The following is a 23,169-nucleotide window of genomic DNA, read 5'->3' as shown; positions in this document are numbered from 1 at the left end:
GTGTCAGCTGACCGCTATGTCCAATGTTTCCTCTCAATGCCTCCATTGTCTCCTCTTATACATTCAATGATGTTCTCAGACCTAGAGGTAAATAGAGTGAGGACAACAGTACCTAGTAGAGACAGCTCATAAGATAAAAAGGATATAAACCCTAATAGCACCATGCCCCTGTACTTGGCTATTAATACAATTCATTCTTTATTCTGATGGAAAAGAAAAAGGTCAATTTTGAACAGCATGTTATGAAAACTAATACTTATACCATTAACATTGAGCAGCATCAATAGACTTAATTTTACTTACAGTGTCACTCATTCTAAATAGATCAAACCATACTGTGCTATGTCAGAAGACTGGAAGACATTCCTCTACAATGGGCCACTGACAGGAAAACATACCTGGAGATGCATATCTATACTTAAAGGCAATTATCCCATTTTCTTGCCTTTGACTTGAAACAGTTTCAACACTTTTTCATGACTATGGTATAAAATATTGTTCTAGCTGTCAGTCTGTTCAGTTAGTTCAAGACAATCGTGTTGGCATCAATGAATGAAAATGTATATATTGACTAACTTTCCAGCATACTATAAATTCCAGTTCTGCTCTTTGACCAAGTATTACTTCAGGCTATTGCTCTATGGAGTCAAATTGGGGTCGTTGTTGAGCGTGTGAAATGATGATGCAAATAATTTCTACAGCCTGCAAAGGAGAGACATCTGTGTGTCCATCCTTCAGAGTTGTTAAACCTCACCGTTGAAAATTATCCGCCATTATAATTACACATACACAAAATATTTGAACAGCAAAAAATGTTGCCAATTGTATCACGAATGCAGTTTTTTCCCACATGCCCACAAAAGGTGATACAACTACAACTGCAGGCTGTGAAACCTCATTTCAAAAGCCCAAAATATGAGTCACCCTTATTTGATTCCATATTACCCACTGAAATATAAATGATCTGAAAACACCATAATTAATAACTTCACACTTTTTTTGTAAAATCCTGTGCGTTGTGTACAAACAGCATCCAGAGGCAACGAGGCTTGTTTTTCACTAATTTAAAAATGTTCACCTTCTTTTGAGGACACTGTTTATATTGAACCACAACTTTTATCAGCTCAAAGAATGGTTTACCATTATAGCTGCAGTAAATAATGATTTATTTGACAGAATTTAGTCCCTGACCCTCGCCCATACGTACAACGCTGGTATTCTTGTCCTCAGGCAGGAGCTTTCATCTGTATCTTGGAAACGGACTCACAACGAGCTTCAAACATAGCGCTAATGGGTCTGTGTTTCCCAGACAAGTGTCTCTCAGTGACGGAAAACCAGTCAAGGAATTTGAGCAGTTTAGAATAGGGGCGTTGCCTATTCAGTGCTTGCCACAGAAAAATAGCGCCTGTGGCAAGCACTGAAATAACGCCTCTGTCCAAACGTCGGACACCCATCTTTTAGATAACTTTACCATAATATCAGCTCAAAAATACAGGACCCAAATATTGCCATCAAGTGCTAATGAGCTCTGACAAGCACGGAACGTACATAACTCATAGTCTACTCCATACGGAAGAGCATAATAAGTAATAGCTGAAATTACAAAACATGTAGTCTCCGTTTTAGTCCAAGGGTGTTAAGAAAATACATCTGAAGAAAATGGTTTTCCCACTCTTCGAGTATAGTTTGCCTGACTTCAAGAGAAACTCAGTGCTCAGTGACACCCCCCTTCAAGTGGCGCCCAGGGCACGTGCCTTACCTGCCACACCTTAGCTACGCCAGTGATTGAGAAGAGAAAACAGGGTATGCTCGGCATTTGCTGGAGAGAAGTCTAGAAAGTTAACCTTACATCCTGTCCATTCCAAAGGCCGCGTAACAGCTTTTTCCGCGTCGCTGAGCTGACAGAAAGGCACGTGGACCACTGCTGCTTTGCGAGTAAAAACTACAAACAGCTTTACTAAAAAAACAGCAGGTGGAGGGTCACCCATAGGAAACCGCACGGATTTAGGGACTGTTGGCGCTTGTGTACATGTAGGATATAGGTGGAGTGCGAGTGGACACGCATCTAATCTCGGGTGGATGTGTAAACATGTGATAGAGTTCGGAAAACATTGAACATCTGTACAGCTATCTATAGATTGGCACCACTTTTCCGTCTTCTGCTCTGGAAAATTGAGACCTTCCAAGGATCTCCAAGGAAAAGTGGAATTTGTTTATCAGCTTTCCTTCCACCGATTGTGTTATTTCAGTCCTCCAATGCGTATCCTTTCAGTGTTCTATTTCAGGTCAACAACACACTGTAACTTTATTATAGTGCCTCAACTGGGGCTTTTAAAGAACTCACATTCACTAGAATCAAGGTTATGTTGTCTGTTTGGTTTCTTGCTGTCTTTATTGAATAAACAATCAAAAATCTTCTCACGATTAGACCTAAGTTGTGGTGCGCACGCGATGTTATAACAGTGACGGTAAAACAGTGAAGTTCAAAGGGGATGCCCCTCTTAAATGACGTCACTCCTCGTATTTCGCGAAAATATCAATAAAAAGGCAAGGGTGGGCACAGTGATCTAGTCCATCATACACACATAAAGGAGCGCAAAGCTATCGCAGCAGGAGGACGCCCTTCGTGGACTTCAGTTTTGAAAGTCTAAGAAACAGTGAGTAACCATTTTTTTGTAATAGAGTTCTTGCGGGATTTCATAATTATGTCCTGCAAATGTAGGCTACTATGTTGAGGCAGCCTATAGCCATTAAATAAACTCACAAATACCTGTTTATATATCGTGTGGTCCAGTCTTATAGCAAGTGAATTTTCCGTCATAGAATAGGTCATTTATTTTAGGAACTAATTTAGTTTTAAGAGGATTAAAATCCAACTTTCAAAAACGTGCGCGTGTTTCCCTCTATTAAGCGACATGTGTAGCGGCAGATGAGAGCATTTAGAAAGCACGCATGATAAACACAACTGGAAATGAACACAAAGGGAAAGTTTCCGTATGACTCAATATGCGATATAAGCTACATTTCATATCACTGTCTCCTTACTGATAAACAGACTTACGAAATTCAGTGACACCATCTGTAAATTACTACATCTGCACTTGATTAACTCGGCATCTGTGACTTGGTTGCTCAACGAACATTCTGTATCACTTAATCGTTAACATGCATAAGCATTAAAATACCCCATCCAGGTCCAGATCCTAACACCAATTTGTGTGGCCCTGTCAGTCCCCACAGATAACTTACGGGTATCAGGTTGAAAGGATGAACATGTGGATATCACGTCACCTGGTGGTCATTTGGCTTCACTTGCTCTACCTCACCGAAGCATCACCCAGATATGCCAACGGCTTCTACTACCAAGGCGCAATGAACGGCGACGGCAATGGAGAGAGTAGGTTACATAAGCTCATTTTGTTCAGTTGGCAGCTGTAAGAGATGTTCACATTTATATACTACAGGGGGCTATAGAGGTTAAATCTGTTTAAGCCGCCGTACACATAAAGTGACAGCTGCAACTGCCAGACTACCCGGCATATTCCAGACTACCAGACTCATTCGTTCTTATGACGATCTTCTTAGTGAAATATATTGCATAGCCTATCTAATAATTAGACATCATCTAAATGTCCAATTTCATTCAAGAACATTGATTATGTAGGCATAGTTATTGTGAAATGCATTGTTAAGACGTTAAGAGTTGAGAGTATATAGTTCATAGCAATGATTTGTTTTGATGCAGCCTTATTATTGTACATCTATACAGAGAACACATCTATCATTTCATCTCCTTAATTCTCCAGCAATTGTACGTGGTGGGTATGACGTTGTTTCCATGTTGCAGTATTCTTCAGCGGAGTGCGCCTTCATGTGGAGAGTCCGAGGCTCACGGTGGCTGCTGTTCAGGGCAGCAATGCCACTCTGCCCTGTCACTACCGATATGTGCCTGAGGTTCACACACCTCGTCGGGCCAGGGTAAAGTGGTTTCGGCTGCCTTTGACTGATGGGAGTCCGGAGGAGGACGTTTTGGTGGCCATAGGAACACGTCACCGGAGCTATGGTGGCTTTCGGGGTCGCGTGCGCCTACGCCGAGACGCCCCTGGGGACGCATCCCTAGTTATCAATTCTCTAAACGTGGATGATATTGGCCTCTACCGCTGCGAAGTGATTGACGGACTTGAGGATGAGAGCGTCACGGTTGGGCTAGAATTCCGAGGTATCCTTATGAATCCATAGCAATAACACGACGATGTTAGTCACACGACAAAATATAGGCTATTTATGTTCATGTTTTGTTAAACTCACTTTATACTCACTGGCTGAATCCACAATTGAAAGGATCTGCTCCCCTCACACCAAGCATTAGCCTGTAAACAAATATAGATGTATAGATTATCTTCTTTTCTTCTTTTTAGTCAGGTCAAAAAATATTGACATTATTTGTCTAGGCATGACAGATCAACAAATCTTGATAAATCAAGAGAAAAAGACTTAACTAACCCTCTCCTCTCAGGGGTGGTGTTTCCCTTTTACTCCTCCAGGGGGCGCTACCAGCTGAACTTCCACAAGGCCAAGCAGGTGTGTGAGGAGCAGGGTGCAACACTGGCCACATTTGACCAGCTCTTTGCTGCCTGGGAAGAGGGGCTGGACTGGTGCAATGCAGGGTGGCTGGCCGACGGCACAGCACAGTACCCTGTGTCCACACCAAGAGAGGCCTGCGGAGGTTCTGACCTGGCCCCTGGCGTCCGCAGCTACGGCCCACGCCATCAACACCTTGAACGTTTTGATGCCTTCTGCTTCACTGCCTCCCTCAGAGGTAGCGGATGATTGTAGTACTGGATGGCAAAGGCACATAACTGACACAGTCACATGTAACATGTGACATTAACAGGCTGTGCTTGATGCTTGACTCTGTTTAATCCTAGGCACTGTCTACTTCCTGGATCCAGTCCCGAAGGTGAACTTCACAGAGGCAGTGCAGGCTTGTCTGGATGCCGACAGCGAGATTGCCAAGGTGGGGCAGCTGTACGCCGCTTGGAGGTTCCTGGGGCTGGACATCTGTGACGCGGGCTGGCTGGCGGATGGGAGTGTGCGCTACCCCATCACTAGACCTCGTCCAAACTGCGGTCCAGAGAAACCAGGGGTGCGCACTTTTGGTTATCCCCCACACCACCAGAAGCATGGTGTTTACTGCTACGCACCCCGTTGGTAAACATGGGCCTGTGCTAATGGGTCTGGCAGTGCATGCTACCATAAACTCTGCAGTTCTACACTATGTCGTCATTTGATAGCAAATCTTTGCTGAATCCCTCAGGATGTGATGTTACTATTGTAGCCCCACTTCTGTTGAAACTAATTTTTTTGGACAAGTCATCCTTGCTTCTGATGGCATAGCAGTCATTTAAAAATGGTTTAATTAATTATGAGTCTCGTTAAATCACGTTATGTTTATTATTACATAAGATATGATACTGGATCAAATAAGGATCCTTTTATGTTTATTATATGGTAAACTACACATATACAAACACGTTTACATAGGGCTCACATAAAGACAAGGTGAATCAAACCTCACTTGGCTCAATACGCATTTGATCTTTCGGACTATTTTATACATTTCTAACCGTCACATGCAGTGTGATCCTATCACATTGAAAATCATTTTATACTATAATGTACGTATGTCAGCATCCACCACAAGTATTTTTATTGAACATTTGTACCCTTACTACCTAAACCACTTAAGTGTCTCTACTATCTGAGCCACTGAAAGCCTTGTCACCTTGTCTGTGGTGATACCCAGATACAACCACCTCTCATTTGTAGGTTTGGTTGCACTGTGATGGTAAATGACTCAGGAAGTAGATTTTGTGTTGTTCTATTCCTCTAGTTTCTTTTGACATATTATGTTGCTGAATATTCATATGTTGTTGTTTCTGAAAATCTGGAAATGAAAGCCAACAAGAGTGGCACAATAAAACCCCAGTGCTGCTGTGAAAGCCAGTGGAAATACTGTATGCAACTGAGGGAGCAGTTGCTTAGTTGATGTCTACATGAATCATGCCACCATGTATCCCTCTTCACAGGCATGAGTTGTTGGTGAAACTTTGTTACGAAAAGTTTAGAAAACACAATTTAAGGCATAATTTATTTTTAATTTAATTTAATTTAATTTGATATGCTACATTTACAAACTCCATCTACTGAATATTCTCAGGTTTTAAAATGATGAGTCAGCAGCGGTTTACACACATCTGCCACAAGGTGGCGGCACTTTCCGGTAGGAACCCCTCTGACCCCTGACAGAAGACGAAGGGTCCTGGGGAAAGGGGAGAAATGGGTTTCCAATACACAACATGGCCACTATTAGTGTGAAACCAAGCCCTTAAACAAGCGCCACACCGTCTGAGGGGAAAGTTTAGGGGGTGAGAGAGAAAGAGAGAGAGAGAGAGAAGACATGAGGGTTTAAGCCCCCCCCCCCAACCTTTTGCAATGCAAACAGAAAGTTTATGATCCCTCTGAGCCTAAGACACGTCCTATTTACACCTGCTTACCAAACATGGCTGTTGGCTCGAGGAGGCGCATGAAAAGACACTTGTGTTCACCGGCAGAGCATGCTCACCACCCCAGCCCCGTATGAAAGTGCTTACTGTACGGCATGAGAGGGATATTCATGCAGCTTTTTTTTGTGTCGTTTCTTTTTTTTGCCATTTTAGATGCCAGGGGTAAAAATACACTAAATGGTGAATTTGTGCCCAGGGTTTTCTGGGATGTGTCATCAGGTTGTTGATATATACCGTAGAGTGACGCACATTGAATTTAAAAGGTCTTACTGAATCAAAGATACTCTTGATTGAATTACAGGTTCTTTATAAAATCTGGCAGCGATGCACATTTAGTTATTTGCGATGCAAAATTAATTATTTTTGTAGCTAAATATTTGGCGAGTACTAAGGCACTCTACAGGCCCGAATAAATGCATGTTTTCTCTATACTTAATTTGCAGTTATCGAAACATAAAATGCATAAAAAGTGAAATACAACGTCAATGAATATGATGAAATAGAAGACATGCTGATTTTAGTATTATGTTTCAAAATCACATTCAACAACATTAATCTACCAAATCTAGTTACTGAGCAGAAAGATTGGTATTCAAACTTTTATTTGTTTTTTCGTCTCAAACCAGGGTCTTTCATCAAACATAAAAGCACACATTTACAGCACATACTGAATCACATTTGTTGTGTGCTTTAGAAGGCCTGGAACATACCCACACACACACACACACACACGCACACAAACTAACACACACTAGCACACGCACACACACCTATGCATGCACAGCACGCATGCACCCCTTTGCACACACACCCAATACAATCTTATTTAGCTCACATCAACATACATTCTCAGAGACATGCATATGGGTCCTAACTGGTCAGTGATGGAAAGGTCAACATACGCAAGACATTTATCTCAATCTCCAACATATATCTTTTTTTTCCACCCCAGGATCATAAATTATCATGCTATTATACAATAAATTGGGTGCCAAATATTTATTTCAGGGGTTAGACAGTGATGATAATGTGACAGTTATTAGACACCAAAGTTTTGACAGAATGTTTTCTACTGTACAGTCTATTACCTCTAACACAGTATGGATTAGCAATCCGTTGCCTTTTGCTTTGTCATATAGAACCAACAGATATGTCAAGGTGAAAGCATTCACTCAAACTCTGGTTTGGTCACAACATATTTTGTCAACACTTCTGTTGGCATGGACTCATAAAATATGACAATAAACTGCTGGTCAAATCTAATCGGTCGGTAGTATCAAATCTGCCAAAAGGCCAAAATTGTGTGCATTACGTCATTACACATGCTTCAGTACCATCTTTCAGGCCAAAAGGCATTCACAGTAAATGTCGAAGGTCAAAGGTCTCCTCCATACAAAGAAGAAAACCCTACTTTTATCACAACCAGGGATCGTTTGAACCATTTAACAGAAATGGACTTTAAGACTTAAAATTAAATTACACATAGGTAGTAGTGTGGCTGTGGTCACTTGTGGAACTGAGGTGTTATATGCCACAAAGCGAAATCTGTAACATCTCAGAAAACAGGTCAGGTCAGATCTGAATCTAAAAGTAATATAAAAGTAAGACAGTCTTTCGTTGGATCCCAGAGGCAGGGCTAATAGGGACTTGTTTGTATTTTCTCAGGGACGGATATCTGTACTCTCTGTGGCGAAGTGACAAACAAACACTGAAAACAAAAACAAAAAATACTAAACTTTACAAATAAAAAAACCCCAATTAACTTTTCATAATAACCGGTGGTAGTCAAGGAAGCCTTTTGTCTTTGATGGCAAAAGTGTTACTGTAGAACTTGAGGAGGAGTTTCTTTCTCTCTCTAAATCAATACAAATTATGGTTCTGAATGGAAGAGCAGTACTAAAGGCTTACATTGGTAAAATTAACCCAACAGTGACTCTTTTTTGAGCTATGGCACCATAGTCCTTAACCTACTCCTGTGTTTATTCATTACAAAGTAACACTTAGAAATCTAATTAGCCAGGCAGACTACAAAACCTAATGTTTGACAATGTTTATATAAGGTGGGCAATCTTTCTTATGTGTTTTTGTGTTTTTTTCAGGCAAAAATGTGTACAAAGGTTCTTTTATCAACAAAATCCTTTTTTCCCTAATGTTAGTCCCTTCTGTCCTTTTTAGAGGTGCTTCCGCCATGTCCGACTGCTGACCGCTTTTGACTGCCGCTTCAGGGATCGTTTTCTTAGTCTGATGTTGGTATTATCAGCTGAGGGTGTAAGGGACAAAATGTTTTAGTTATCTGAACATTTGATATAAAACACATTAATGGACTCGGTTGAATGGTATAAACTCACTGGCTATACACTCCACTTGTGGCTCCTCCCACCGTCCGTCAGACATGCAGCGCACCACAGACTGGTGGCTCTGTGTGAAGCCACCATTACATTTGTAACTCACTATGGAGTTGACAGGGTAGCGATGCCTAGGGCTGCTCAACAATCTAGCATTCTCCACTTCAGGAGGCGAAGAGCACATAACTATTGAGAGGGATACAAATAGCACATAGCTATAAGAGAGGACATAGCCCTACATAACATAAATGTTTTGACACACTTTAATGATAATGCTGAGCAATAGAGGGTTCTACACAAGATTGAGCTGTCATTTCATCAGCCTTGTGCATAGAGGATATAGCGAGTGAAGATTTTACCACTTACCAGGCCCACTCTTGCAGGTGAAGGGCAGGTGGTAGTTGCAGGGAACATCATTCCACTGGCCGTCCTCGTGCCAAATCATGACCACACAGTCTTCTCCGGCATTGAAGTAGTTGTCTGGCTGGTTTGGTCTCCAATTCTCAAAGTTCTGTCAGTGAATGCAACATCAGCATATTTGTAAAAAAAAAACAACAACAAAATAACCCTAAAAAACCCCATAAAATACACAAAAAAAAGAACTATACGACATTATAAATGAATAAAGAATGTTCACTGACTCCATGTGATCATTCTGGAGTGCTTACCACAGGAGTCCTGTCCGTCCACCTAAACTCACTCTGTTGATCCCGGTCATTGAGGCCGATCCACTGGTAGTCCTGAGCGTTGGCTGGACAGCAGAGACAAAGATACATGAGCGCTCAAGCACCTCCTTAAGCAGGTACACGAAACAGTGTATACTTGTCGCCCTACTCACAGTTCACAAACTCCTGCTCCTCCTGGGACGTGATGCTGACCAGGTGAGAGTTCAGCTCCTGACAGCGCTGCTCAGCACTGCTCCAGGTCTCGCGCTCGGAGAAGTGCAGGTAGCAGTTCCCCCTGAACTCCTCCCAGCCCTGCTCACATCCCTGCGGTGCTATGCGCACCAACAAGGACATACATTAAAAAATTAGACATAAAACACAAGAAATATCTTCATGCATCACACATCATTCACTTAATATCAGTAAAGCATCGCATGTGTACATATATACACAAGAAATGGGGGGGGGGAGGGGCTAAGGCGAGTGCTAAGTGGCCATTTTTAAAAGCTAGCTTGACACTGCTGTGACAAAAGAGTCCATGCCTTTTTGTCCCCTGGCTAGAAAATAAAAGGGATATACTATTCAATCAATGTTAAATTACACACAACGGTTCTCTTGGTTTTAAACATTACGACTTACCTGTGACACAGTTATCGTCTGTCTGTCCTGGAGGACACTGGCACACTGCAATGCCGTCCTGGACTGAACATGTACCAGAGCCACAGCGGTTGGGCTTGCAAGGGTCAGCATCGCCTAGAACGGGAAGATAGAGCCAAGATATAGGAGAATCAATATAAGCATTAGTTATCAGTCTAAAAACAAACCAAAAAAATAGGTCCGACTTATGCAAAATCAGAAAAAATCAGTTGAACAAAGCATCTAAGACAAGCTAAATAGTGCGTACAAGCAAATGTAGTCAATGTATTCAGGTTAGGTGTTTTTGAGGGTGAAAAATCAGCTGGCTTGTGCTGACTTCTTCTATAAATTCCACTCTTGCCATGTTTATGCTATGCCTTTCTCAAGAAAATGTGTTTTGGACAGAGGTATTATGTTCTTTAAAAGTATGCTAATTTGGCATATAGTAGTAGCTAAGGACTGCACATAGATACTTCACTAATGTAGTGTTCATAATATTATAAGTGAGACAACCGAGGAAACAATTCTCACACTGTAGTTACATTGCCATTGCATCGTAGTTTCAGAGTGAATTTTGAAAGCTTATATTCATGCTTATAGCTTAAAACATGTGTTGCACCACAAGAAAGCTCCGTATAACACTATGAAATACTCAAAAACAGTGTTTTCATCTTCAAGAACTTAATTGGTCAAACAATTGTTCTACAGGTGTGCCTTGGCCCTAATAATAATAATGTTTGAGGAGAAGGAATATCAAGCAGCTTTTCATCTTTACCATCTTCAACTGCTGGTTCCTCCACAAGTGCTGGTGTCTGCAGTGGTAGAGAAGACGCCGTAGTGATGCTGGACACAGTGGTGGTACTGGCACTGGTGCTTGAGGTGGTGACAGGAGGCTCTGTAGTGACATCGGCCCAGGTCGTGGGGAACACTTCCGGCTCTATCCAGATCGTAGTGGGCATCACCTCGACGTCATGACCACTCGCATGTCCATATGGTCCTCTTCCACTCATGAACTCCTTCTTGTACTGCTCGTTCGTGTAGCCAGGGGGCAACTCTATGGAGAGCTTTCCAGTCTCATATCCGCTGGCCTCCACCGACCCTTGACCTTGCTCCTCCATCCCTCTGGATCCCTCCATCACTTCGAACACTTCATCCTCATTTAGGATGACCCCGCCCCTGTCTGCGTGACCAGAAGCACCGGACGAGAAGCCTGAGGGATACGCTGAGCCAAAGCCACTGGGCTGAACGCCGGACAACTCCTGCTCCTCCTGCTCCTCCTGGCTTCTCCCTGTCTGGTCGATCAGACTGTGGTCCACAAAGGTCAGATCTGGGAGACCAGAGGCAGATCCACTGACGTCACCACTGAGGAACCCTGAGCCGCTTTGGAACCCTGAGCCGCTGAGGAACCCTGAGCCGCTTTGGAACTCGTCACCGCTGAGGAACCCTGAGCAACTGAGGTCTGTAGGTCCCCTGCCCAGCTCGTGTTCTACTTTTGTCGGGGTGATGGACTGGTCAACCAGCTGCCCGTCTACCAGGATGACCATGGAGCTGCCACTCTCCTCTCCGCTCAGGTACCCTGAGTGGAAGTCCGGGACGGCTGAGCCGCTCTCCTCCGCCTTTCCTGAGTGATCGCCACTGATGTCTCCAGAGGTCATGTCTGTGGAGAAGGTGACCGTGCTGCCCTCCACTGCCTCTTCAGGGACGCCAGACGCAGAGCCATCGCCCGAGAGCCGATCACCGCTGCCCTTGAAACTCACAGAGGTGCCAGACCCATCAACGCCCGAACCAGACTCCTCTCCACTTGGTCTGCCGCTGACATCCCCGGACGTGTCTCCAGACATCTCTCCAGAGCCAGATATGTCCACGAAAATGGGAGATATGGTCGGACGCACTGGAGGACAACAAGGAGAAAAACATGTACAAAGTCATATAAATATGCTTTCAGCGTACATTTAGTTATCCAGATGCAAGACTGAGTTTATGCACTGTACCAGGCCTCAGAAGAGCTGTGATGCTGGTCATGTTCAATTCCACACCCATCTGAGTTGCGTCCAATCTGCCCTCAGAGATCAGTATGGACAGGTCAGCTACAGAGGCAAAACCCAACCAGAGTCACAAAAATGTCAGTGAATTTTCATTTAAAAGATATCATAAACAATATACACGCCTCATTTCATAACATATTGAAATATTTATGTTGTAGGTTTTGTAGAATTTCATTCAAATGACTTTTGGCTCACTTTGTTGGTCCTACCTCTGTAGCAGTAGGCGTCATATCTGGAGTAAGGGCTGGGGAAGCCGGCCTGGCCTGGGTAGACATAAATGGTGTGAACCCCAACTCTTCCTCCACCGCAGTTTTGTCTTGGGGTGTGGATAGGATACCGGACACTGCGGTCAGACAGCCAACCAGGGTGGCAGCTGTCCATGCCCTGGTTCCAGGCAGCGTACATCTCAGCAGTGGAGGCCAGTGTGGCATTCTGCCTCCTGCAATAAGATTTGGCCTCGTAGTACGTGAGGCCAGACAGAGTGCTGGCATGGAAGACCTCACCTGAGAAAAGAGAGAGGCCAAACATGAGTGGAATATTGAGAATTACAGAGGATTTCACAGTTCAAACCAGGTTTGGGCTTTCCAGTAAGAAATCGCGAGGCCAGTGCTTCTCACCCCTCAGCCGATCCATGTAGCAGTAGACGTCAAAGTGTTCCCTGGCATCCTTAAAGCCATATGAGCGAACACCAGGTTGCTGCTCTTTGTCTCCAGAGCATTTGGCCCGTGGATTTACAATAGGGTACCTGGACAAAGAACACATTAATGCCATGACATTACATACAACCAATATACTATATACATTCGACCGATTAGCAATTCATCTTGTGGATACATCTTTAAGTTGACATGTTGACATAATTGCCTTAATTTACATGGTATTTAGAATTCTTTGAGGTTTGGGGAATGAAGAATGTCCAGTGTTAGATGACTAACCTGACGGTCTGGTCATCTATCCAGCCAGCAGCGCAGTGATGGAAGCCTGCCTCATATGCGGCCTGGAGCTGCTGGGGACTGGCCATGACAGCACCCTGACTGTGGCAAGCCAGCTGGGCCTCAACAAAAGTCAGGGCATAACGCCTGGAGCCAGAACGGTAGTGGAACACCACACCTACAGAGAGAGGGAGAGAGAGATAAAGAAGGACATAGATAGAGAGAAAGAGAGAGAGATTATGTTGTTGGCAAGCTTGTCCCATGGCAGCTCATCAGATTTACCTGGTTTTCATCCATTGCAGAATCACTTTTACTATGTATTACATTTTTCAGGAGTCAGTTTTTATCTTTTAACATGCACTACTATTTCATACCACATCACGTTAAAGTAGCAAGACTCCTGAAAAGTTTAATAAATGTATAGAACTGAACATGTCCGGTAGGTTTGGCGTCCAACTGATCGTACACAGCTCTTGGTGGTGCCAAAACCTTAACCTCAGCACCATATGGGCTTGTCTTAAAAATAAGCCTTGGTTCTCAAAAGTAACAAAATATTATCTCAAGACAAGCTGTTAATGTCACCAACCTGCAATGACATTCTCCTTAGGACGCTCCACGTTCACATCCGGGTGAGCGGTAGCCATGGTGATGACCTCTTCCGTGACAGTGCCGGGAAATGTGCTGGTTGGGGGATAGGGCAGGGGCATCTCTGTAGGCTCGTGGGGTGACCCACGGAGTTCCCCCTCGGTGGTGGTCTGGATGGGGTAGAGTGCAGGGCTGGAGGTGACGGTGGCCACACTCAGGTGTCCTTCTGTTGTACTATGCCCCTCCGTTGTACTGTGCCCTTCTGTTGTACTGTACCCCTCTGTTGTACTGTGCCCTGGTTCTGGGAACAGAGATGGCGAAGCAGAAACCTCCTCCTCACCCTCTGCAGGAGGTACAACATTATTTACAAATGATTTAATCTCAACCATTAAACACAATGATTATATATGGAAGTTGAGGGCTAAGGGGAGTGATGCAAATCCAAAGAGCTAAATCTTTTGGGAAGTCCAACAGGTTTACTCTCAAAATGAACCAAATCCCAATGTTCCATGCCATTTTAGAGACATAGTATGTCTTGCCACACTGGATTATTAAAATACTGGATTTACCTTCAAAACAGATGGCATCATATCGGGAGTCAGGATAGGGGAAGCCGGTCTGGTTTGGGAACAAGTAAACAGTGCGTACTCCTAGAAGCCCACCACCACACTGAGGACGGGCGATGTTGATTGGATAACGTACACTTCTGTCACCCAACCAGCCTGCATTGCAGACGTCCATACCACCCTGCCAAGCCAGATAGAGCTCCCCAGTGGTGGCCAATCGGGCCCCAAGGTTGGCGCATTGGTCACCTGCTTGCATGAAGGTGAACTTCTCGACAGACATGGAGTAGTAGACCTTGCCTAGAGTAGACATGGGAAACCACAAAGAGAATATGCAGGTAAATAAAAAAAAATTCACACACACACATGTAAACGCTACGTAACACAACATTTTCAAATGACTGGTGTTCACTGTCAAATACCTGACATCTTCTCTGCAAAGCAGTACACATCGAAAGTCTCATTGACATCTCTCACGCCATAGGTGCGAACACCAGGGAAGTCCTCTTTGTCTCCAAAACAACCCTCTCGGGGCTCATGAATTGGATACCTGGGGGATTATTGTTGAAACATAATGTTTAGTGCTTGGGCTTTGCACAGTGCTGCTATGGTATTTGCATATGACATACATGTGAATTCTACGAGATTCTACAAGATACATGCTGAATTATCTTACTGATATCGATATGTGGTGTACTTCACAGATCAACTGTACCTGACTGTTTGGTCAGCCAACCAACCAGCATCACACTGGTGGAATCCATCATCATAAGCAGCTTGGAGTTGAGCTGGGGTGGCAATAAGAGCGCTGTTCTGGATGCATGCAGCCTTGGCTTTCTCAAACGTTAGCGTGTAGCGGGTGGAGATGGCTCGGTAGTGGAACACAATACCTTCATACAGGCAAGAGGAGAAACATCAGGTCACAGAATCAAGCATGTTATTGACAAATGTATGTCCATATATGTCATGGACACATGTCATGTATCTCCTCTCACCCAGGCCACCACCTGTTTACTCTCCTGCCCTCCCTTTGTTGAACTCTTAATATATATATATATTTTAAGTTATTCATACTGTTTTTATATAGTTGTAATATTGTTGTGTTATATGTTTTTGTTGTGTTATATGCTGTCCTTCGTCGCACCAACAGGAGTAGCACTCCAAATTTCGTTGTATGCGAATACAATGACAATAAAGGCTTTTCTATTCTATTCTATATGTCATTGACACATGGATGTCCTTATATGTCATGGCAAAAGCTCACAAACACTTATATTTGACACTCATTTTCCAGAGGGAAGTGAAGTGTGAAGTGCAAACATATTACAAGCACACACATACAGATGTATTACAGAGCCACCACAGAACTACAATAACTATCAAAGAGAATAATTGGCAAGATTAAAGAGGTATGTCTTAATATCTGGTGTCCACAGTTTCAGTTATTCTTAGGATTTCTGGCAGAGAATTTCAAAGGCTGGGAGCATAAAAACTAAATGACAATGACAATGACATTTGATAATGTCAAATGTGCTCAAACTGTAACCAGTTTCAAATCTAGACTTAAGACCCAACTGTTCCTAATGCTTTTTGTTAACTGATCGTATGCACTCTACTTTTTATTAATTTACTTTTTTTATTTATTTATATTTTCTATGTTCTTTTATTTAATCTTTTATAATGCACATTATGTTATTTTATCTATTTTATCTCATTTTGCACTATATAAATAAACTTTCCTTCTCTCCACACCAAGAGATTGCAATCAATACTCTTTCCATTAGAGGTACCTCGGTGGCGGAAAGGCCTAGTCCTATTCACAAGTGACAGCCATGGCAGCCTACATTCAATCACATAAATAAACGGCTTTCAGCGTGACTGGGAATGGGGCAATAGCTTGCTTCTGCTGTCATCAATTAGGCTAAATATGGACCGAACGAGCCATCTCTGCAGGCAATATTAGGACTTGTCGACATTTTTACTTGTTGCTTTGAGTGAACACAAGTGAAACATCAGCTGAAACATCTACTACAAGCCATTCAGTGCATGAGACTCAAGACACATGAAGCATAGTTTGCTTGAAGGTGTCATATGTGACTGATTACAAACCAAAATGACAACAAAGGAAATTAAATCATAGCTTGTTTGTGCTGTCATAGATTACACTAAATTACTAAATGTACACTAAATATGTGTAGAATGAACTGTCTCTGTGAGCAACATATAGCTATGGGTACTAGTGGCAGAATTTGTTGATGTTACGTTAGCCGACCGAACTTTGAATGAATACTGCTTAGGCCTGCTAGCTATATTAGCTAGTTAATGAGTGGTTTGCTATCATAGATATTACCTTCTCACTGTGAATTTAGACAATTTTATGTTTTGAAAATTACAATAGATGAGAAGTAATATGTTTAGACGGATCTGTTTAATGGAACTTCATTTCACTACTAACAACAAGTTTGCTCAGCCATATAGGATGTACATGAATTGTGGCTGTCGGAAACAAACTAAACCCGGATGTTCTTGAATTGAAGGTTCCCAAGTTGTTCAAAGTGTTTCCCCATTAATTTCAGTGGGTGAAAAAGGGATGAAAAATGAGAAAAAGAAAAGAACAATCAGGGGGATCAGGAGGATGTCTGACTTTGTTGTTGATATCTCAAAAGTGCTAGTAGCAGAAAAGGGTGCCATAAAATGGGTGGAATTAAAATTAAAATTAAAATTAAACTTAAGAAGAACAATATTGGGATTGCATAAAAAAATGGGTGGAATTAGAATGAAAAGGAAAACTTAAGAACAATACTGTGATTGTGTCATGCTGACACATTCACACTAATGAAGACTATCTATGTAATGATAATACTAACACAGTCACACTAATGAAGACTATCTATGTAATGATAATACTGACACAGTGACACTAATGAAAACTATCTATGTAAATGATAATACTAACACAGTCACACTAATGAAGACTATCTATGTAATGATAATACTGACACAGTGACACTAATGAAAACTATCTATGTAAATGATAATACTGACGCAGTCACACTAATGAAGACTATCTATGTAATGATAATAATAATAATAATAATAATAAATGATAATAATTAGTTTGCTTCTCTGTACCTTGAACCTGGACGTCGACGGAGTCGTAGTTATCCTCAATGCCATGCATCACCTCACAGCGATAGGAGCCAGAGTCCCTGGAGCGCAGCTCTGTCATCTCCATGGTAACATCGGTGGGGATGGCGGGGTAGTTGATGAGGTGGACCCGATCCAGGTAGTCAGACTCCACCCGGATTTGGCCATCAGAGGCCACCAAGATGAGGGACACCTGGCCCTTGTAGATGTAGCTCCACTTGATGCGGTGGGTTAGAGGGGCGATGGTTGGTGCGCCGGGGTCCTGGACAGTGTTGTCCTGGAAGTAGCAGGGCATCACCACCTTCCCTCCCAGCAGGGGGCGCAGGGGCTTCTCCAGGGGGATGCTGACGCTCAGTGTGCTGTCTACATCTGTAGAGCGAGGGAGCAGGTATGGACATCAACATGAACACAGCATTCACTGTTAAAATATCTCACTGCTGTTGTACATTAATAAACTACAATGGGCACCTTCATACATGAAGACATTTGTCAAACAGTAATTTAAAAACAATCTGAGTTTGGCAATGATCTCTTGTTCTCAGGTACAGGAAACGTATTGACCTTGACATATTGACCTTGACCTGGCTTTCTCTTACCTCCAACAGAGAGGTCTCCAAAGGTTGTAGCTGCTGAGATGACATGTAGACATGCACACAGAAGAAGCAACGTAGTCATGATGTACCCTAAAGAAAAAGAGGAACAGGTATGGATTTAATGTCTTTAAATATGTAAGATTTTAAAATGTGCATTCAAAAGTGTTGCTTCATGTGGTCAATTGAGAGAGTTTGATAGCAACTTTACACTGTGTAGTTTAGTTCATTTAAATTTCTAAGTAATTGTAAGTCTTGTCACACACTTTGATAGAACATTCAACTTTTCTCATTCCCATTCACTTTTCTAGAACACCCCCCCCACACACAAACACACACACATACCCCCCCACACACAGACACACGTGCACACACACACACACACACACACACACACACACACACACACACACACACACACACACACACACACACACACACACACACACATGCACACAAAGAGCCTCTGTTTTAGAACAGGAAATGTGTTCAACCTACAAAACAGAAGCTATTTCTGAGGTACAGGGGCATTGATAGAATTCACTTTCCACACTTCATTTGTTTGCTCAGTGGATTTTAAAGTGGAAAGCTTCCATCAGTGGCTACATTTCAAAGATAGTGGCCCTCTCTGTGTACCATTCAGTACTGTACCTACTGACCAGCTGGCCATGGCCCAGCTGTGTGTGTATGTATGTGTGTGTGTGTATGTATGCGTGTGTGTGTGTGTGTGTGTGTGTGTGTGTGTGTGTGTGTGTGTGTGTGTGTGTGTGTGTGTGTGTATGTGTATGTGTATGTGTATGTGTATGTATGTGTGTTCATTCTTACTGAGCTTTCATCTATATGTACTTTTCATAGAAAAGTGACTCAGAGAAAGGATTGAAATGCCTGTGGTAGTGTGTCTAGAATGTTTTGTGTCTTTGTCTGAGTCCTTGTGAGTTATGGCCTGTTTCTGTTCAGTTTTGGAAATCTAATTCTGTTCCAGAGGCTGGCCAAAGAGTACAAATGTCATTTATAAATTTGCTAGATGTGATCTTTGATGGAAATTGATATTGCCATTCATTTATAGACTTACATTGCTTGTCTAGAAGAGTGTCGGCCTAAGCATCTCCGTCATCTTGTATTTATGATGATCTTATCTCTTCATTTTCTGTTTTGTTCTAAGTCCTCTGGCTGACCCACTGAATTCTTTGAATGCCAAAGTATCTTCTGAGTACCATGTGAATGTTGCCTCCTGAGTGACTGTAGGCTGCCTGACTTCAGCCCAAACTGCACAGTCAGCAACTACACAGGACTACTAACAACTGGAGAGCATGTTTCACTGGCACGTTTGCTCACTCACACACACAGACACACACAGAGACACACACAGAGACACACACACACACACACACACACACCCCCACACACACACACACACACACACACACACACACACACACACACACACACACACACACACACACACACATGCATACACAAACAGAGGTGAAGAAGTGTCACATTGTCTGAGTACATACATTATTAGCTGACTGCTATTGATAAAATACTCAGTATATATCTATAGGTTGTCTAAACTACCTCACAGACAAATGCACAAAGGGAAACCTTGACAGAATGTCCTGAAGTCTATAGAATATTCTAGAATTTTCAAGTAATGTATGTTTTGGAGGACATCCAGATAAAACATTCAAATTGATGAGTCAGAAAATCCCTAAGGGAGGAACATCACAGACAACACAGCTCAGTGTAACCAGTCAAATGACCTCCCTGGACTGAGAGCAAGTGGGCCCATGTCTTGCAGGGTGCTTCATTTAAAAAAAAAAAAAACGCCTCTAAACGGCCGTAGTTATATTCCTGAGGCAGCCACAGTCTCTCCATTCAGTTAGTGTGGCATGTTCCATTCCCGTATGGTATAAGCCAATAAGCAGGGGTCTGTTCCTGCTGTGGTCTGCGCGCATGGACCCAGAGTCTGCACTGCAGCCAATATAAACAGAGCTGCGTATTCCAGAGGAGGCCCTCACCCACTGATCCTCTGGAGACCCGCACCAATAGAACAGTGTCCACATTCAGATGCACGTACAAGCATGCACATGCAAACACATATGAGCACACTCACCCACACACACACACACACTCACCCACACACACACACACACACACACACACACACACACACACACACACACACAGACATGTCAGTTGCCAAACACTCACACTCACATGTGCACACACACACACACACACACACACACACACACACACACACACACACACACACACACACACACACACACACACACACACACACACACACAGACATGTCAGTTGCCACTCACTCAAACTCACACTCACATGTGCACACACATACACACACACATGTATACTTGCACATGCAAATGGGTACATATTTACACATATGCACATGTACCGAAATGGTCAAGTGGCAGTACAGTGCAGCAGTCGTACGGTTGTGCTTATTAATGTAGCTGTGTTCAGTCGGGTTAAATGTGCTCTGACACATTTTACAGGTTGAAGGACGGGGACAGGGAGAAAAAGTGAGTGAGAGAGTGAGTGTGAGTAAGATAGAGAGACAACCATACTGACATACAAAATGCATGCTGGCACATATATTATGTGAATACTATATATTAGGAACATGTACACCCAGAGAGATGCTGGTATAGAGACACAAACACCTCAAACATGCAGACATTTTAAGTTGACACAACGAATACCATACAACATGTCCTTCCCCTGTCAGTGGTTGCTACAAGTATTATTAATGTTTTCATAAAAACACTAGATCACTGTAATACCTCTTTACTAATCTGGTTTTACATGTCCAGTGTATATTCCTTTCACTAATGATGTTGAAACATGCTTTTCTGCTACAATTTTACAAAATAACTACGCTTTCAAATAAAACGTTTGCCTTCTTTGTTATAAGTTAGGTCCAAGAGGAATAAGGTCACCTAAAAATATCAACAGTTAAAAATCAAAAAGAGTTGAAAAACTACAGAAAATTTGCATTGAAATTGTACTCTCTTTGTAGGACATCGACATGTCCTGTTTTGCCTGTCACAAGTTCTGATATGAACCATCACAAATTCTGATATGAGTATTGTTAACCATCGTTAAAATTATCTGGTTAACGTCATGACACACCACAATCTATACTTACAATAATAGAATTACCACTGATCCATATTCTGTTCATATAATTAAATATAAAATATTGATAAATCAGTTTACTATGTAATATACACACGTACTTTATACTATGCAAACAATGTTCATGGTAATTTCTTCTTTCACAATAATGCATTGCTCATCTTGACTGCATTCAAATTCTGTTACCTTAATATGAGGGGGGAAGCTCCAGTTGTCAGTTTCTTCCCAACACCAGCAGAACTTACAAAAAGCCTTGAGAGATTTTAAAATATTATCTAGGTATACAAAGCAGTAAGTTCTTTCTCACAGTCCTGTCCTCTGCTCTGGTTACTTGGTGTGGCCACTGGTCATGAGGAGCTGCGTGAGGCTGTGTCAGAGGCAGCTCTGCTCAGCAGTCTGAGTCCTGGTGTTTCTTTGACTGCCTGCTTCTCCTGTGTGGGAGCAGAAAGAAGTTCTGTTCAACCTGGGCACAAGTTTTGTGGGCAAGAAGCAGAGAGGGAGTGAGGGAGTAAGAGAGAGAGAGGGAGAGAGAGAGGGAGAAAGAGGGATGGAGCCAACAGAATGAGGTCATACTTTGACCATACAGTACATTCAAAATTTTGAAAAGAAACAGTTTGTCCACCTATTCATAGTGAGTATTTTGGCAACAGATGTTGACAGATAAGTCGTCTGACTGATAAGGTAATTTTTTAAAAAGCAATTTACTTCTGCTCTGGACACACTGGATAAATATGCTCAGATTCCACACATCTCATTCACAACACCGTACTGCGATAAAAATGACCGTTAGATGAAACTGTCTTTAAAATAAGTCTTTGAGCTTTGGGCTGAGAGGGTCAAGGGGAGTCAAAGGTCAGAGATAGGGTGGGAAATCAACTTTTGCTCTGGCCTGCACGTAGAAAAAAGAGACATGTGAGCTGTTAACAGAAAGTCAAGAACCATGGGGCTACTACCTGTCACATTACACCAACATTAGCACTGAACAATACTATTAGTAGAAACTAACCAGTTAAGGTGACTTCTCACTAAAAGAGGGGTGTAAATTACACGAGTTAGCACCCTGCCTGCTGAATACCCTCTCTACAGCAGCATTTAACTGGATGTCCATGAGATTATACCTCAGATCAGACAGACCATTGTAAAGGTTATCTTTAATTCAATGCTGTGTTTACATCAGAGCAATAATGGAGAAGGACAAAACTGGAGAGTAGATATATATGTCTACATTTACAAATCCATTTGTAAACACACAGGTTTGTATATTTGAAAATAACTTAACCTGTGTTTTGATGGGAAATGTCATTCTATCCGTTATGTCATGGAAATGTCATCATATCAGTTCACACATCTTATTATTAATCCACGACAAAATTACATTTTTACCTCAGTTCCTCAAATCACATGTAGACATCACAACACCAACTCTAAGTCTAAATTTAGCCTCCAAATGGTACGCTGTGGAGGATAAAAAAACACAGTGCCATGGCATCCTGATAGACACCAGGCCAAGTCTGCCTGCAAGAGAACAAATATGCAGCTCAAAGAGGCCTGGGGAATGTGGCACAATATTGTTTTAAACCAACAGCCAGGATGTACCGAAATATAAACCCAACTCAGGTCATAGGATTCAGGACATGCCTTAATTGGCTTATCCTCCATGCCAGAGCTTTGGATTGATGCCAATTCTTGTGCAGTTCATGCAACTTCTCATGATGCAACAACAGTGAAATTTACCCCAAAAATGTAAGCGGCAAAAATCCCCATTTGACTTCCAAAGGCTTCCACCTCCCAAAGTGTACGTGATATTGAGTCCCCAGGTCTCTCACTGATATTAAAGGACTATTGTTAGGTCTAAGTAAGCCTGCTGAATGTGAAAACAATAATACATCTATATTGTGTTTGAGCGAACATTGGCTGGTTGTAT

The 23,169-nt window shown here is 42.4% G+C and overlaps 2 protein-coding genes across 2 annotated transcripts; one reads left to right on the top strand and one right to left on the bottom strand.

Annotated features, from left to right (window-relative positions):
• Window positions 1–2,164: 2,164 nt before the first annotated feature.
• Window positions 2,165–6,002, top strand: hapln3 (hyaluronan and proteoglycan link protein 3). Its single transcript, XM_012842406.2, has 5 exons — window positions 2,165–2,657; window positions 3,232–3,397; window positions 3,848–4,219; window positions 4,517–4,819; window positions 4,929–6,002. The coding sequence occupies exons 2-5, from the start codon at window positions 3,268–3,270 to the stop codon at window positions 5,213–5,215; spliced, it is 1,092 nt and encodes a 363-aa protein (XP_012697860.2). The 5' UTR covers window positions 2,165–2,657; window positions 3,232–3,267; the 3' UTR covers window positions 5,216–6,002.
• Window positions 6,003–6,681: 679 nt separating this feature from the next.
• acanb (aggrecan b) lies at window positions 6,682–21,681 on the bottom strand. Its single transcript, XM_042707432.1, has 18 exons — window positions 21,432–21,681; window positions 18,081–18,167; window positions 17,470–17,853; window positions 15,053–15,227; window positions 14,760–14,887; window positions 14,344–14,637; window positions 13,776–14,117; window positions 13,193–13,367; window positions 12,875–13,002; window positions 12,467–12,760; window positions 12,204–12,299; window positions 10,919–12,103; window positions 10,216–10,437; window positions 9,750–9,908; window positions 9,580–9,662; window positions 9,278–9,422; window positions 8,915–9,097; window positions 6,682–8,826 (listed from the first exon to the last, which is right to left on the bottom strand). The coding sequence occupies exons 2-18, from the start codon at window positions 18,157–18,159 to the stop codon at window positions 8,738–8,740; spliced, it is 4,161 nt and encodes a 1,386-aa protein (XP_042563366.1). The 5' UTR covers window positions 18,160–18,167; window positions 21,432–21,681; the 3' UTR covers window positions 6,682–8,737.
• Between the last annotated feature and the right edge of the window lie 1,488 nt (window positions 21,682–23,169).

Source organism: Clupea harengus, chromosome 3, assembly GCF_900700415.2.
Source record: "Clupea harengus chromosome 3, Ch_v2.0.2, whole genome shotgun sequence".
NCBI lineage: Eukaryota > Metazoa > Chordata > Actinopteri > Clupeiformes > Clupeidae > Clupea > Clupea harengus.
The sequence above is the reverse complement of the archived record's forward strand: the minus strand, read 5'-3'. Positions and strand labels throughout refer to the sequence as shown.

Bases quoted from the DNA above. Each gene is read 5' to 3' on its own strand.
- hapln3 (XM_012842406.2), top strand. From the start codon at position 3,268: ATGAACATGTGGATATCACGTCACCTGGTGGTCATTTGGCTTCACTTG. The intron at 3,398-3,847 runs GTAGGTTACATA...TCCATGTTGCAG, and splicing joins CGGCGACGGCAATGGAGAGA to TATTCTTCAGCGGAGTGCGC. The intron at 4,220-4,516 runs GTATCCTTATGA...CTCTCCTCTCAG, and splicing joins GGTTGGGCTAGAATTCCGAG to GGGTGGTGTTTCCCTTTTAC.
- acanb (XM_042707432.1), bottom strand. From the start codon at position 18,159: ATGACTACGTTGCTTCTTCTGTGTGCATGTCTACATGTCATCTCAGCA. The intron at 13,003-13,192 runs GTTAGTCATCTA...TTCTTTGTCCAG, and splicing joins ATAGATGACCAGACCGTCAG to GTACCCTATTGTAAATCCAC. The intron at 9,423-9,579 runs GTAAGCACTCCA...ATTCACTGACAG, and splicing joins GGACGGACAGGACTCCTGTG to AACTTTGAGAATTGGAGACC.